The 12426-nt window shown below is 43.5% G+C and overlaps 1 protein-coding gene across 1 annotated transcript in view; it reads left to right on the top strand.

Moving 5' to 3' along the window:
• LOC146191667 (cell adhesion molecule Dscam1-like) overlaps positions 1-12426 on the top strand; it is an 81352-nt gene that overhangs the window by 51804 nt on the left and 17122 nt on the right. Inside the window, exons 15-19 of the mRNA XM_084600361.1 lie at positions 6287-6418; positions 7514-7681; positions 8391-8461; positions 10441-10732; positions 11258-11356. Coding sequence (XP_084456487.1) covers positions 6287-6418; positions 7514-7681; positions 8391-8461; positions 10441-10732; positions 11258-11356 — 762 coding nt within the window. The remainder of the gene's footprint in view (positions 1-6286; positions 6419-7513; positions 7682-8390; positions 8462-10440; positions 10733-11257; positions 11357-12426) is intronic.

Raw genomic sequence — 12426 nt, 5'->3', positions numbered from 1 at the left:
AGCGATTGATTTTCGTGGTTATGCTGTAGGTTTTTCTTGCGTTGGCGACATTGTTTGACCAATAGGAATCGCACCTGACAAATATATAAAACACCCTTTGAATAAAGCCGCACGAATGCGCCTGAGGGGCGTAGGAATGGAGTGCCTTACTCGTTAACCAAAAGGTCTGTTAAAGTTCATTCCTATACCAAGCCCTAATCTCAAATGAAATAACCCGAGTTGGCAGCTCACTCCACTTTTGTGACAGCGTGTCCTAGCATTACTTCACACAACCCATATCGAGTAACCAGTGATCGGCCACGTTAAGCCACGTCACCAACCGTGTCACTCGGCGTAGTGGTTGTCACGATCTCGAGACTTAATACCAATGTCAACGTCATTGTTCAAGGACATGAGCTAACACTGTTGTTACTACGTCATGTTTGGCATGAGAAACATGCATTAGCGCCAAATCCATGTTGATTTCACCTTGAGGTTGCTCGAAGGTCAAATGCCCGGCATGACATGGGTGAACACTGATTTTTCTGTAGTTTGAAGATTTTATCTTACGTACAAGCTAGCATAAGCGCCGAAAACCTATTGAAGTTGGCTGAAGGTCATGATATCGGCATGGAACTGTGCTCACCTTATGCACTTATTAGAGCTATCACTCTAAATTCATTTACACCTGCTGTGGATATGTGCAACGAGTGGGACGCAGTGTAAATATCCTACATCACACACCAAAAAAACTCTGACTAAAAGACACCGAAATGACACTTTATTACTACAGACAGGGAGCATGGAGATAGAAGTGGGATCGATATGAACCCTAACGATCTAAGAAGCTCGGGAAATGCCAGAAGTGGGAACGAACAGATATCCAAGCAAAAAAAAAAAAAGCTCACACGCTTGGCAGGGAACAAAAAAATTATATGCGTCCCCCCCCCCCCCCCCCCCCCCACTTTTTCTAGTTTAAATTAGAGAAAATGTAAGGTGCCGGCACGTCTCACTCGCAAAGGCAGCTAACCCAAGTGGGAAATACTATGATCTACAATAACCACATACATATTTTCTCATACCAATGTCATACAATCTAATACATTTCTCCTACGTGGAATGATATTTGTATGATATGAAATTAGTACAAGTTAGGTATGAGCATCTTTATAAGTTTAATGACATCTCACAGCTTTATCATAGCTTTTTTTGTTCAGAAAGTGCTTCCACTCTTGCACACACCCGCAAGCGTACACATGTCTCAGTGAGGAAAGCGCACAAGATTTACTCCGAGGCGGGGCCTCGCTACGCGAGCCGGTTCCGTCGAGCTATGTTTGGAGAGAAACAAAATTCGAGAATCAAATCCAGCTTCTATTTAGATTCCCCACCAAGGAGGTCATTAAGAACGAGATGTAGCACCGCACGATCTAGGCAATTCTTTGGCTATTCTAGCTTAGACATGATAATCGCTAACAGGGAGCGCTGATGGGCACCGTACTGGTGGCAGAATTAATTATTTAATAATTAATTACCTATTGTTTATTCCGCTTTCGTCTTACAGAAACCGCTGTGGAGTAAAAAAAATGGTATTTCAAATAACAGCGCTTTATTCCGAGAATATATACATTAAATGAAGTTCTGAGCTGTTACTCGTTATTCTTCTTTGTAATATTGACAAAACAGAGTGTTTTACAGCGTGAGAGGCCTTCTTAATCACCTATCGATCTTTCAATGCGCATATTCGCCATTATACGCTCGAGCAAGATAAATGTGTTTGTTATTTCCTTGCTATCTGTTACTTTGCTACCTATGGGCGTATAAAGGCTTTTTCCCTAATACTCTCTAGCATAGAGTCATAAGCCACGATATTATGTGCAGCACAACCAGACGTGGACATAAAGCCCCGCTTAATTAACCAAGCCGCACTAACAGTCGCACTAACTTGATCCTGGGGGGTTCAACTACAAAAAGACGGCAGTTCTTGTCCAATCCAACATGTCACGCGGCCGATGTACGTCGCACAACCCTACGACCAATGAGCGTTTGGCCACGTCAGCTGTCATCTGGTAGCAATGCTGGTGATTTTTTGCTCCCAGTTGTCACGTCGACAAGGTTGTGAGTGGCGTTGATGGCCTTGCGAACGAAAAATCCTGGGATAGGCTCTGGCAGGTCGAAGCTGACAGGTGGTATGGCCACGTACTGATTGCTCGGCCGGTTTTGCGATGTGTTGATACCATATGACATGACAAAAGCCGCCAGCTCGGGCTTCTACTTTCACATCGATAGGTGAACTATGTAGAATATCGAAACTTCCAGGAGCATTGGGCGATGGGTAAGATGCGCTACCTCTTAGGCCACAATAGGTACAGTCTCTTTAAAAAAAATACTGTCCAAAGAATTTGCTCCAAAGCCATGTAAGAGAGCTCGTTTCGCATTTGCAATGCCCAATCTCGCAGGTGACTAGAAATCTTGTTCTTACCCTTCTCGAGCTTAGGTATTCCATACTGGCTTTCAGGGACCTCGGGCTTAAAATCAAACTTCTTGGACAATGTATTTTTTACAAAGGCTGTACGTCCATAGGTCTTCGATAAAGCGGTATTGACAGATATATATGTCGGGCGGTATTTCACATAACTGGGTAGCCTGTGACTTTATGGTAGTGACTGCGCACGAGATAAGTGAGGTAGGTACAAAATAAAGGACCAGATATTACGGGAGTAACAAAATGGGTATACGAGAACGAAGACCCGCAAGAAGAGCCGTGGACAGGAGCCGTTATATCGCAACGTACTCTTAAAGATGGAGCTTTCAGGGCCTCCCCAATTTTCAGCACTGTCCCGTTAAAAGCCCCGTTCCCCATAAAATCCAGAGTTGGTATTGTCGGCGTGGGAGCAAGAAATTACAAGAATGGGTCTGTCAGGTGGTGATTGACAGGTGTCATATCCAGGCAGTGATTAGTCGATGGGCTCTATGACGTCACAAGACCACGAAGCATGTCACTTTGGGCTTCGCCATTGGGATGACAGGGTGAGGACAGAGTCCAGTCTTTCGGGAGCCTTAAATAACGAATTAAACACGCTCCCCACGCAAGGCAAGTTCGTGAGGCTCGGTAAAGAGAGAATTAATGCTATGCTGGGCGGTCTTTCACATAATATGGTGTCTCACTTTTGGAGGCTGATACGTTTGTGCGAGATAATAGGGCGAAAATTGAAATATTACTGATTAAGTCAGGAGCAAAGTGAATTGACACGAACGAGGATTCTAAGGGTAGTCGGCAAACAGGAGTCATTCACCCTGTCGTGATTTTTTTTTCTTTATCGGTCCTACCTCGGCCTCATTTTCTGCAGCGAAGCAACACGTAACCCGCATCTGTCCTCTAAACTATAAAAAGGTAGTAAAATGAGCCTCAGTGCTCGTCTCCCGCTGTGTTCACCAGGTGGACTGGTTCCAAATTATTTATTTCAAACAACAACCTTTCTCGAAGCCTGAGTTGTGCGCTATTCTTAGAGATACAATATCACATGTGCGATCGTTCGCTGTTTCTTGTGATCTGGAACCGAACGCCCTCGTTCAATCTGGTAGCTGCGCCGTACGCATAATCATTACAAGCCGCTAGGAGATGCCACCTTTTGTGGTCGGATAATTGATCGATTTTAAACGGCATGTGCTGTAGCATAGACACTTTGCATATGTGATTGAAATACATATACTATGTGAGCTGGCCCTGTCAGAGAGCGGAGCCGAGTCAAACATGAATAAAAATGAGCTTGTTGACGTTTCTGTATAGACCAAGAACTTCATTGGTCCTTCGCTTACTTTGGTAGAAAATTTACGTCGTGCCCGCTTCATCTATCCTAATGTCAGCCTTGTGATTCTGGACTGGTTTATCGCGTAGAGAATAAAAAATTATGAAAAGGTGTACTTTTCTTTCGCATATTGAATGTCAAACTTCTGTTTGATAGACCGTATTGCCGGAAAACGCCAAGTTATTCCTTGTTGAAAAGCCTCAAACGTCCGGCCCACGGACAGGAACCCCCATGAACGTTGACGTGCGGTCCGTTCATATTTAAGACTGTGGCTATTGATTTGTGTTAGCCCCACTGGTCCCACCTGTTGCAGGGCTAGCTGCAAGTGGCAGAAAAAAAGTCGTAAACTGTGCGAAAGGTACAGCATAACGAGAAAAAAACTCGGAAGAGCAGTTTTCCAAGTGCCACCTGCCCCCGGCTTCGCAATGTCCACGTCAGCGTCTGCCTGACGGCAATACGATCACGTGACATCTGGCTAAGCTGCGAAGCAAGAGTTGGAGACTGGAGAGAATGAAGAGAAGGATATCTTGAGAGTGAGAGCCAAGTGCGCGATATTTCTTGGACTCGGCCCCATCGAACTTATTCGTCGGTTCAGCGCTGTGTGCGCCCGCCTCTCCCCATTTCCCTCCCAACCTCCCCTGCCCCCTTCTTCCTGGCCGACAAAAGTGATGCCAACACACTGACCAACATACATCGCGACCAGGTCGCCATCAAAAATACCCCGCAGAATCAAACCAAACCCATGTTGACACTGCACGGCGCATCATTCCCTTGCCTTAGGCGCTTACTGCCGATCGCTGAAATGCGGCACATTTTTGTACGGCTCCGGAGCTTCAGAGCGGCACGCAGAAACGCAATGCCCCGATGTGCGGTAGGTCACTACTGGCGACATCAGGGTCATGGGCTGTGCAGTATGGTGCGAACAGGAACTTTTGCTCAGGCGTATAAGCTGGGGCTGATGAGTGTTATCGGCAAGCACCAGCTTCGTAACGCGCACTGCGCGGTGGGGTAGAATCTCGATAACCAGCTGTTACCAGCTTTTCAAGAGCTTTTAAGTCAAGACCCCTGTGTCGATTGCAGGCGCAAGACATGTCATTACAGTGTGCATACGAAGCGACTAAACCACGTTATGTCGGGCTCGGAACGATGATACAATAACTTTGGTTCCACACTGCGGACAAACAGCTAGCACCTGTGATAAGCGCATCAAGGAATGAGTGGTAGCTAATTTTTTTGTGTCATGAGCAATAGTTCCAAATCAATCACTGACGTAATGTCTGTACAGTCAACTTTTGCCCGAAAACTGAATACGACAGAACGAAATCTGGAAATTGGGTTTCCTGCTCGCGTGACATTCATCGCCGGCGTTATATGCCACATTCTGTTGGTCCTTGCAAGAATTGTATACAGATGGCATGTTGTGTGAGATCATACTGTCGGTGCCCTCCGCATTCTCCTCGTTTTATTTTCGCTCCTCTTCCTCTCCCTATCAACAGTTTGACTGTGTGCCTGCCATGTTGGACGGCAGCATGATGAGGACGATTGGATTGCTTGAGCGACCGCGCGTAGCACTCAGAGTGTGATCATCATTTCACGTTGCCTTCGCTGTCACTAAAATTGGAGTTACCACAAGTGTAAATCGACCTCTCCAAAACAAATAGCCGCCTAATCGTAAAGTAGCACGACAACTCGCTGTTGTGAACTGTGTACCACGGTACGTTGTAATTATTTACCATTTATTAATTATAAATCTTATTACAAAATTTATATTTTCAAAATATAGAAACAACAAAACAAATCTGAAACGAACTTTTTGTGTGAACATTTTTCGTTGCCTTCTTTCGCATTCGACAGATAAGGCGTTGTTTTCTTCAATTGACTATTAGCATCGTTTTTCATGTCATATACGACAACAGGCTGTAGATTTCGTGTTGCTGTATTTTTCCCTTCTGCAGTATCTGTGCATGCAGCTTTCTAGAAAGAAACTGCTGAAGAAGGAGCAAATGTAGCGCTTTTACCCCGTATCAAAGTGCTCCATAAGTGGTGATTTATTTGGTTATTGTATTCGACCATTCCTCGATGCTTGTTACTAGCTACGCGAATAAAGAGCACCAAAGTCATGATATTTCAATCATCCGTCTCACATGTCCTCATAAGTAGAACATTTTTTCCAGGTGTGCATCCGCCGTTGGTCTTCCCGTCAGTATTCACTCGCACTACAGGCAGCTCCTCCTTCCGATTGTTAAAAAAGACTGCATCCTTGTGAAGATAGATCGCTTGAAATCTCTGCTTTTCGTTTCAGTACCATGAGCGGCGTTATTGCGCTAGCAAACCACGTTGTGGCGAAAGTTGTTGCATAGGTCAGAACACAAGATGCTCAATAAGACAAAGTATTTTAATGAGACACGGACAGGATACGCTCGTCCTTTCGTTCTTTCGTCAAGGCGTGTTTCGTTATGCGCTTCATCCAAGTGCACTCGGCGTGATGTTTTCTTTTCCAGAGCCTCCAGACAGTCCAACAGGGGTGACTGTGACAAACTACACAAGTCGTTCAGCAACTGTACAGTGGCAGACACCTTACAACGGCAACGTGCCCATAACACGATACATCTTGCAGCACAAACTCGAAAAAGGTGATAATTATAGTCGGGAAACAGCGATTTTTTTTTTGTGTGTGTGCCTAAGCGGACATGTTTTTCTTTAGAAGAGGAAAGAACATGCGGGCTAAATCTAGTAGCAAAATGTCTAGCAAATTTTCCCTATGTTCAGTCAAAGAGAAAAAAAGTCAGAAAGTAGTATTATTAGCAGCAGAGCAGTCTTTTATTTCAGAGTACAATCAAGATTTTATATCCGCTTGGGGTGTCCAACATTGTCGAAAAATACATCTCATTCAAAAACAAGTTTTCTTTTCTGCACTGGAACAGCTGGAATGACCAATTTAATAATTTCACTCGTCACTTCAGTCTTCACTTTCACTGTTATAAACACTGAGACAACCCCTTCATCGAAGGCTTCCACGAAATAAATTGAAAAGCGCATATCCAGTTTTAACAGGGAGAGGGGGGGAGGGAGGAGGGGTTTATCGCGTAGTCAGAAACAAGTTAGAGGGGTTTTCAGAAGAAAGAAAAACAAATATAATCGAGTATTAAATGACAAATGATTCCTTCTCGCAAGCAGTTTCACGAATAAATTTGTGTTCGATATACCGATTTCTCATATCCATATGAAATATATGTGGCGGAAATAACTTTTAGATAAAAGTGTCTGCATGCCACCGACGGCCTTTCTTTATCTGCCTTCAAACGTCGGCATCGTCACATGCATTGAAAACAGATTCAGGATGGCAGCCAGTGGCATGCGGCCCTGCGTCGGCAGGACTGATGAATTAACATGAAGCTGGCGCCTATCTGTTTGGTTAAGTTGTGTAAGCGCAGTCAGAATATAACGCGAGAGGCTGTACAGATATTTTTTTTTTTTACTTTTCTAGGTATACTTGATGAGGCTAAATGGGACTTGAATGATATTGCACTGTTATACTATCTAGGCCCTCTACATGCAAATCCTAATCGAAATTCCAATCTAGAGGCTCTGTATAGTATGAAATTGCAACAGCGTTGTTTATCTAATCAGGAACTGTAGCTGCTTACAGCTGCGTTTATAAATGCACACTTTGCACGAACGTACTTTCATGAGGATGAATGCGCGGGTCGTGTGCGCACTCCTTTCAGACCCTTGGAACGGGCCAGTCTCGCAAATGGTTGTCCCGGGTTCCGACACCCGGGCTAGCATTCGTGGCCTGCAGCCGGTCAGCCGCTACTCAGTGCGCGTCATTGCCGAGAATTCACTGGGACCCGGTGCACCCAGTGACGAAGTGCTGGTGACTACTTGGGAAGAAGGTGAGCCTCTCAGACAGTCGCAGAAAACTCTTTGTTGGACATGTGCGTTGATATGCTGTATATGCCAAAAGCAGTGATCTACGGCTCTCTTGCTTGGTATTTATTTAAACTAGAAAACAACATAAGTTTCGCAGCTTTTTTTCTAATTGCCATCATTGCTACAATTATCAGACATCATCGTTTACCTCTCACTCGTTTAACGGAGCCATTGCGGTTTTCTTAAAGGTACGTCAAAAGGTCTTGAAAGCAGAGGACGAGATTCCCATTGCATTACAAGAATGTGGGGAGCAAGGGAGGATATAAGTGCTTCATTATACAACAGAGAAAGAAACCAATCAGTCAGGTGACTTTTCGCAAAGTCTGTGCCAGCAGCCTTTTATACTTTTCTGATTCAGGATTCCAGCTATGCTTCTGTAGCATAGGCAAAGTTAATTTTGATCTCACTATATCGACATAGTTTTCAGTTCTCCTGAAAATGCTTAATGTCCTCTTACTTATCCGTAGTAATATGGTTAGAGAAGGAGCCTCGACAAGTGGACTTGTCAAAACGTTGGCCCCGCTTGCGAACTAAGGCTCTCCCTCTAACCTTCTTCAGTGCTGCTTCATATTTTGTACATATCTCATTTCTCTCTACCCTTATCCGTAGTAAGCGTTGTTTCAAAGACGCGTTTAGTGAAACTTCGCACGTTTTATACTCTCCTGCACACAGCTCCCTCTGGCGCGCCTTCGTCATTGACCGTCCGCACTACCGGTTCACAGTCTCTCAAGGTTTCGTGGAAGGTGAGTGCAGCAGCCAAAGCGCCACTATTTTATTCACTCGGGGCGCCTGAAGAGAATGTGAAAAAGTCTACTTCAAACACCATTTTTTATTTAATTTGCTCGCACCGCGTAATTCCAAGCCAAAACTGCGTTTCTGGATTTAACGAATGCGTATGTTAGCTATGACGGACTCTGTACTGTGCAGCGTCGTTTTGAACGTTCAGAATCTTGCCTCGCAGCTGCAAACGAGACTTGTGTGAGAACACTTACTATTGAGACAAGTGCAATTAAGGTGAAAACCTTTCTAGGTTCATGGCGAATATATTGCGTCTGCAAGATGTGTCCGCAAGATTCCGCGAGATGTGTCAGCGAGGCGTCGCAATATGTTCTGACGTCAAGGTGATTCCCAGTAAGAAAGTCCCAATAGGTTTTGACGATGAAGCCAAAGAAAAGAAAGCGATGAAATTATAACGGGTACACAAAAACGCAAGATAGAGGAAAAAGAGAACAGGTAGACAGAAGAGGAAGAGAGAAGGAGGAGGAAAGGCTTTCGCCACTGAGCTCTTAAGCAGATCTAAGTGCAATCCTGGAATTTTTGTTACGTGTGGAATCGACCCGTAATGTATCGTGTTATGGTTATTTTACTCTTGGTTTTTTTCGGTTACAAAGTAGCCATCTTCTTGGTTGAAAACATCATTAAGGTCTGGTTTACCAGTTTCCTGGATCATCAGTTCGTGTGTGACGTAGCGGCTTCAGTTGCGCCGTTGACCACACTAGAACTTATGTAAAAAATGTCATCATTATGTGTTTTAATATTTACGAATCTCTGCTAATCGCAGACTTTTTTCTCTTATTTGTTTACTTTGAATGAACCTTAATTGTTTTTCATATTTTGTTTAGCAGAGAAGCTTAAAATTCTTATAATAGTTATACATGCATCTTGAATGTATTTTTGTCTCATTCATTGTTTTTCGATTGAATTGATATAGTTATCATCGTCATCAGCGTAACTACACAGGAAATAATGTTTTTCTCTGATTTTACTAATTACCCCTGTCTTATACCAGCTTTTGCTGCCTTTTGCTGCCTAAATTAAGTGTTGCGTGTTTAGTACACGCAACACTTAATTTTCTTTGTTAAATCTTGTCAGTTTTCAGCAAGCGTGTCATAATACTAGAATGTGTGTGCATAAAATTTATTTGTACACATTTGTTATTTTCACCCATCCATTTTCTGTATTTCTGCTGCTTTCAGGCTTACATCGGTCCTCGACATCATAAACCAACATTTTGCATTTTGCCACTGCACCCAAGATAAAACTTCATGAGTTATACTGAACAGATATTTAAGGGTTGGGATGAACGTGAAACCAAGCCAGTCTCGATAGGTTATCTGTAAAATAAATCTTAATTTTGCTCTTATAATTAGCTTTACTGGTCCTTTGAACGAGTTTTGCAAGAGGCTGATTTCTACACTACTTTTCAAATATAAATAATGTGTTATGCTGTAGTTGTTTTCCCATTTAAGTGTTTCCGCGCACGTTGGGCAGTCGGTATTTGCAGACGCTACAGACGCCAAAACATTGTTTCTGAAGGTTGATGTGGTGTTCTTCTTCTATAGCTATAGCAACACTTTCCATACGGCTCCGGTGGTCTGACGACGCGGATACCTCTCCATTTACACACTGCTCTTTTTTTTTTCCTCCTTTATCTTAGCTTGTGACCATCCCCACTCGCTTTTCCCGCTATGTGAGGTGCCCATCAATGTACCTAGATGGTATGGTACAGTAGCTGACTTCTATTTTAACCTCTTAGGCATTGCCGAATGCAGACGCACAAGAATGGACAAATTTTTTTTTTTTTTTTTTTAAGAACCACTTCATCCGTTCACTTGCGGAAGGGTTTGCTTGCGATGCACTACAGACGTACGATGTGCAGGTACTCTACGCGGTTGTCCATGTTAATAGCCCTGTCCTCTCTTACATCCTTTTCTCTGCCCAGGCGCCGAACAAGGAACAGTGGCACGGAACCATTCTTGGATACCGTGTCGGCTACCGTGTCGCCCACACCGACGACAGCTTCCAGTTCAAGCAGATTGAAGCTCGCCGGAGAGCGTCCTTCTCGCTAAAGCGACCAGAGTTGTGGGCGGGCGCAGAAGAGGAGGACGGACTAGAAACCACATACCTGACTAGCCTACGCCGTCTTACCAGGTACGGCGTCGTAGTGCAGGCCTACAATAGTGCAGGCACAGGACCAGCGTCCGACGAAGTCATCGCCACGACCCTTGAGACGGGTGAGCTATTGTGTGGTACTTGGAGAAGTTATCATACTGAAAATACTCAATGCTTTTTGTAATAAAGCTATGCGCATTTTCTTTTTCTCTTTCACATACATTAATATTACTGTGTTTAGAAATCTCCACGATAAACTTCAGCGGTTCAACATAACTTATATTGTTAGGTTCCTTATACAGCTGCACACATCGACAAAGTTTTAGTCGGACATGCGAAAGCCACAACATGCGATATCGGCAGAGGGAACAGGTTTCTAACATTTTGAGCAGTCAGCTCGTAGCATTCACTTACTGCGAATTCACTGATCCCCAATTCATGTTTGACTCGTTTATCTAAGTTAACATTTAATGTTAATTGAAGAAAAGAAGAGTACGTCTCGCACCCCTAACCTCAAACGAAAATACTATATGCAACATAAACGTGATGCTCTTCCCCCGCTTCCTACTTAATGCCACTAAATAGTAATGAAAAATAATACGTATCTAACGGAGGGCAGAAATTGATCACTAGTGCCTGGTTTCCAGCTCCGCCCACTTCGCCTCCAGTCAAAGTCACACCGCTCACATCGTCATCGGTCTCTGTTCAGTGGGACAGCAATCCGAAGGAGCAGTTTTCAGCGACAGGCAAGTCTCGTATTTTTTCAATACCACATACTCGTTTTGAATTATTTATGACGATTTCGCTTTCATTTCTTTTAATTCAAAGATTAGTCGCAGCATGAAAGGAGAAACAGAGCAGAAAATACGGTAATACGATAATTGCTATACTATTGAAATTACAGACCAAAATAGTAGGAGGTGAAGCGTACGACCCTTAAAATAGCTTGAAAGTTGCTACAGGGTCTGCAAGATTATCAAAGTGGCAGCTTCTGACAGCTCCTGCGTGCTGCCGGGAACAGACAATTTATACCTTGCTGTGGGGCCGTCATACGTCTACATAGGCGTGAAATTGGTAGACAAGTGTACAATTTTTAACTATATTAGTTAAGCTAAGTATGTGTTCATTACGCCGTAATAAAAAAGAACAAAAGCTGATTTCCTTCATATTATGCCAGCAAGTGTGTTCACATTGAAAAGGCATGAAAATATTTGTTGGCGCCGCCAGAAATTTGAGAAATTTGTATACCATTGACTGCACATCTGTTAGAGTTCAACTTATTTTTTGCAGCTATGGCGAGTATGGAGAAAGTTCAAATGAGGAGGCTAGAATGAAAATGATTGGCACAGACACAGCACGCAGTTTTGTTTTGTTTTGTTTTGTTTTTTCAAGGTGTAAATTTTTGTTTTCTTCGCTTAATGTGTCAGAAAATGAGACACGAGATATTTTTTGACCCTAGATGGGTCACACGTTGAGGTCCTCTGTATATCCACGAAGCATGGGCATAGTTGCGCCCCCCCTTTTATTCCCGAAAAGGCTGCTGAGAACATGTACTACATACAAAGCATGGAGGCAAAAACAAAACTGCATTCAATCTCTGTGTAACAGTGAATGCATTAGGCGGTAAAGTTTGAGTTGGAGAACAAAACACTTACTAAGCCAAACTAACCCAAATACCACGTATATCACTGTTTCCATAATGCGAACTGCACTGCAGGCATCAATGCATACGTGTTTTAATTGTAACATAACGGTTCTTTGCTATTGTTAGCGTGGGTTGAAAAGGTACTTTTCCCTTCTGAGAGAGACTCAAAAT

The sequence above is a fragment of the Amblyomma maculatum genome, chromosome 4 (assembly GCF_055883805.1).
Source record: "Amblyomma maculatum isolate TAMU_Amacu chromosome 4, ASM5588380v1, whole genome shotgun sequence".
NCBI lineage: Eukaryota > Metazoa > Arthropoda > Arachnida > Ixodida > Ixodidae > Amblyomma > Amblyomma maculatum.
This window is presented reverse-complemented; position numbering and strand designations above follow the sequence as displayed.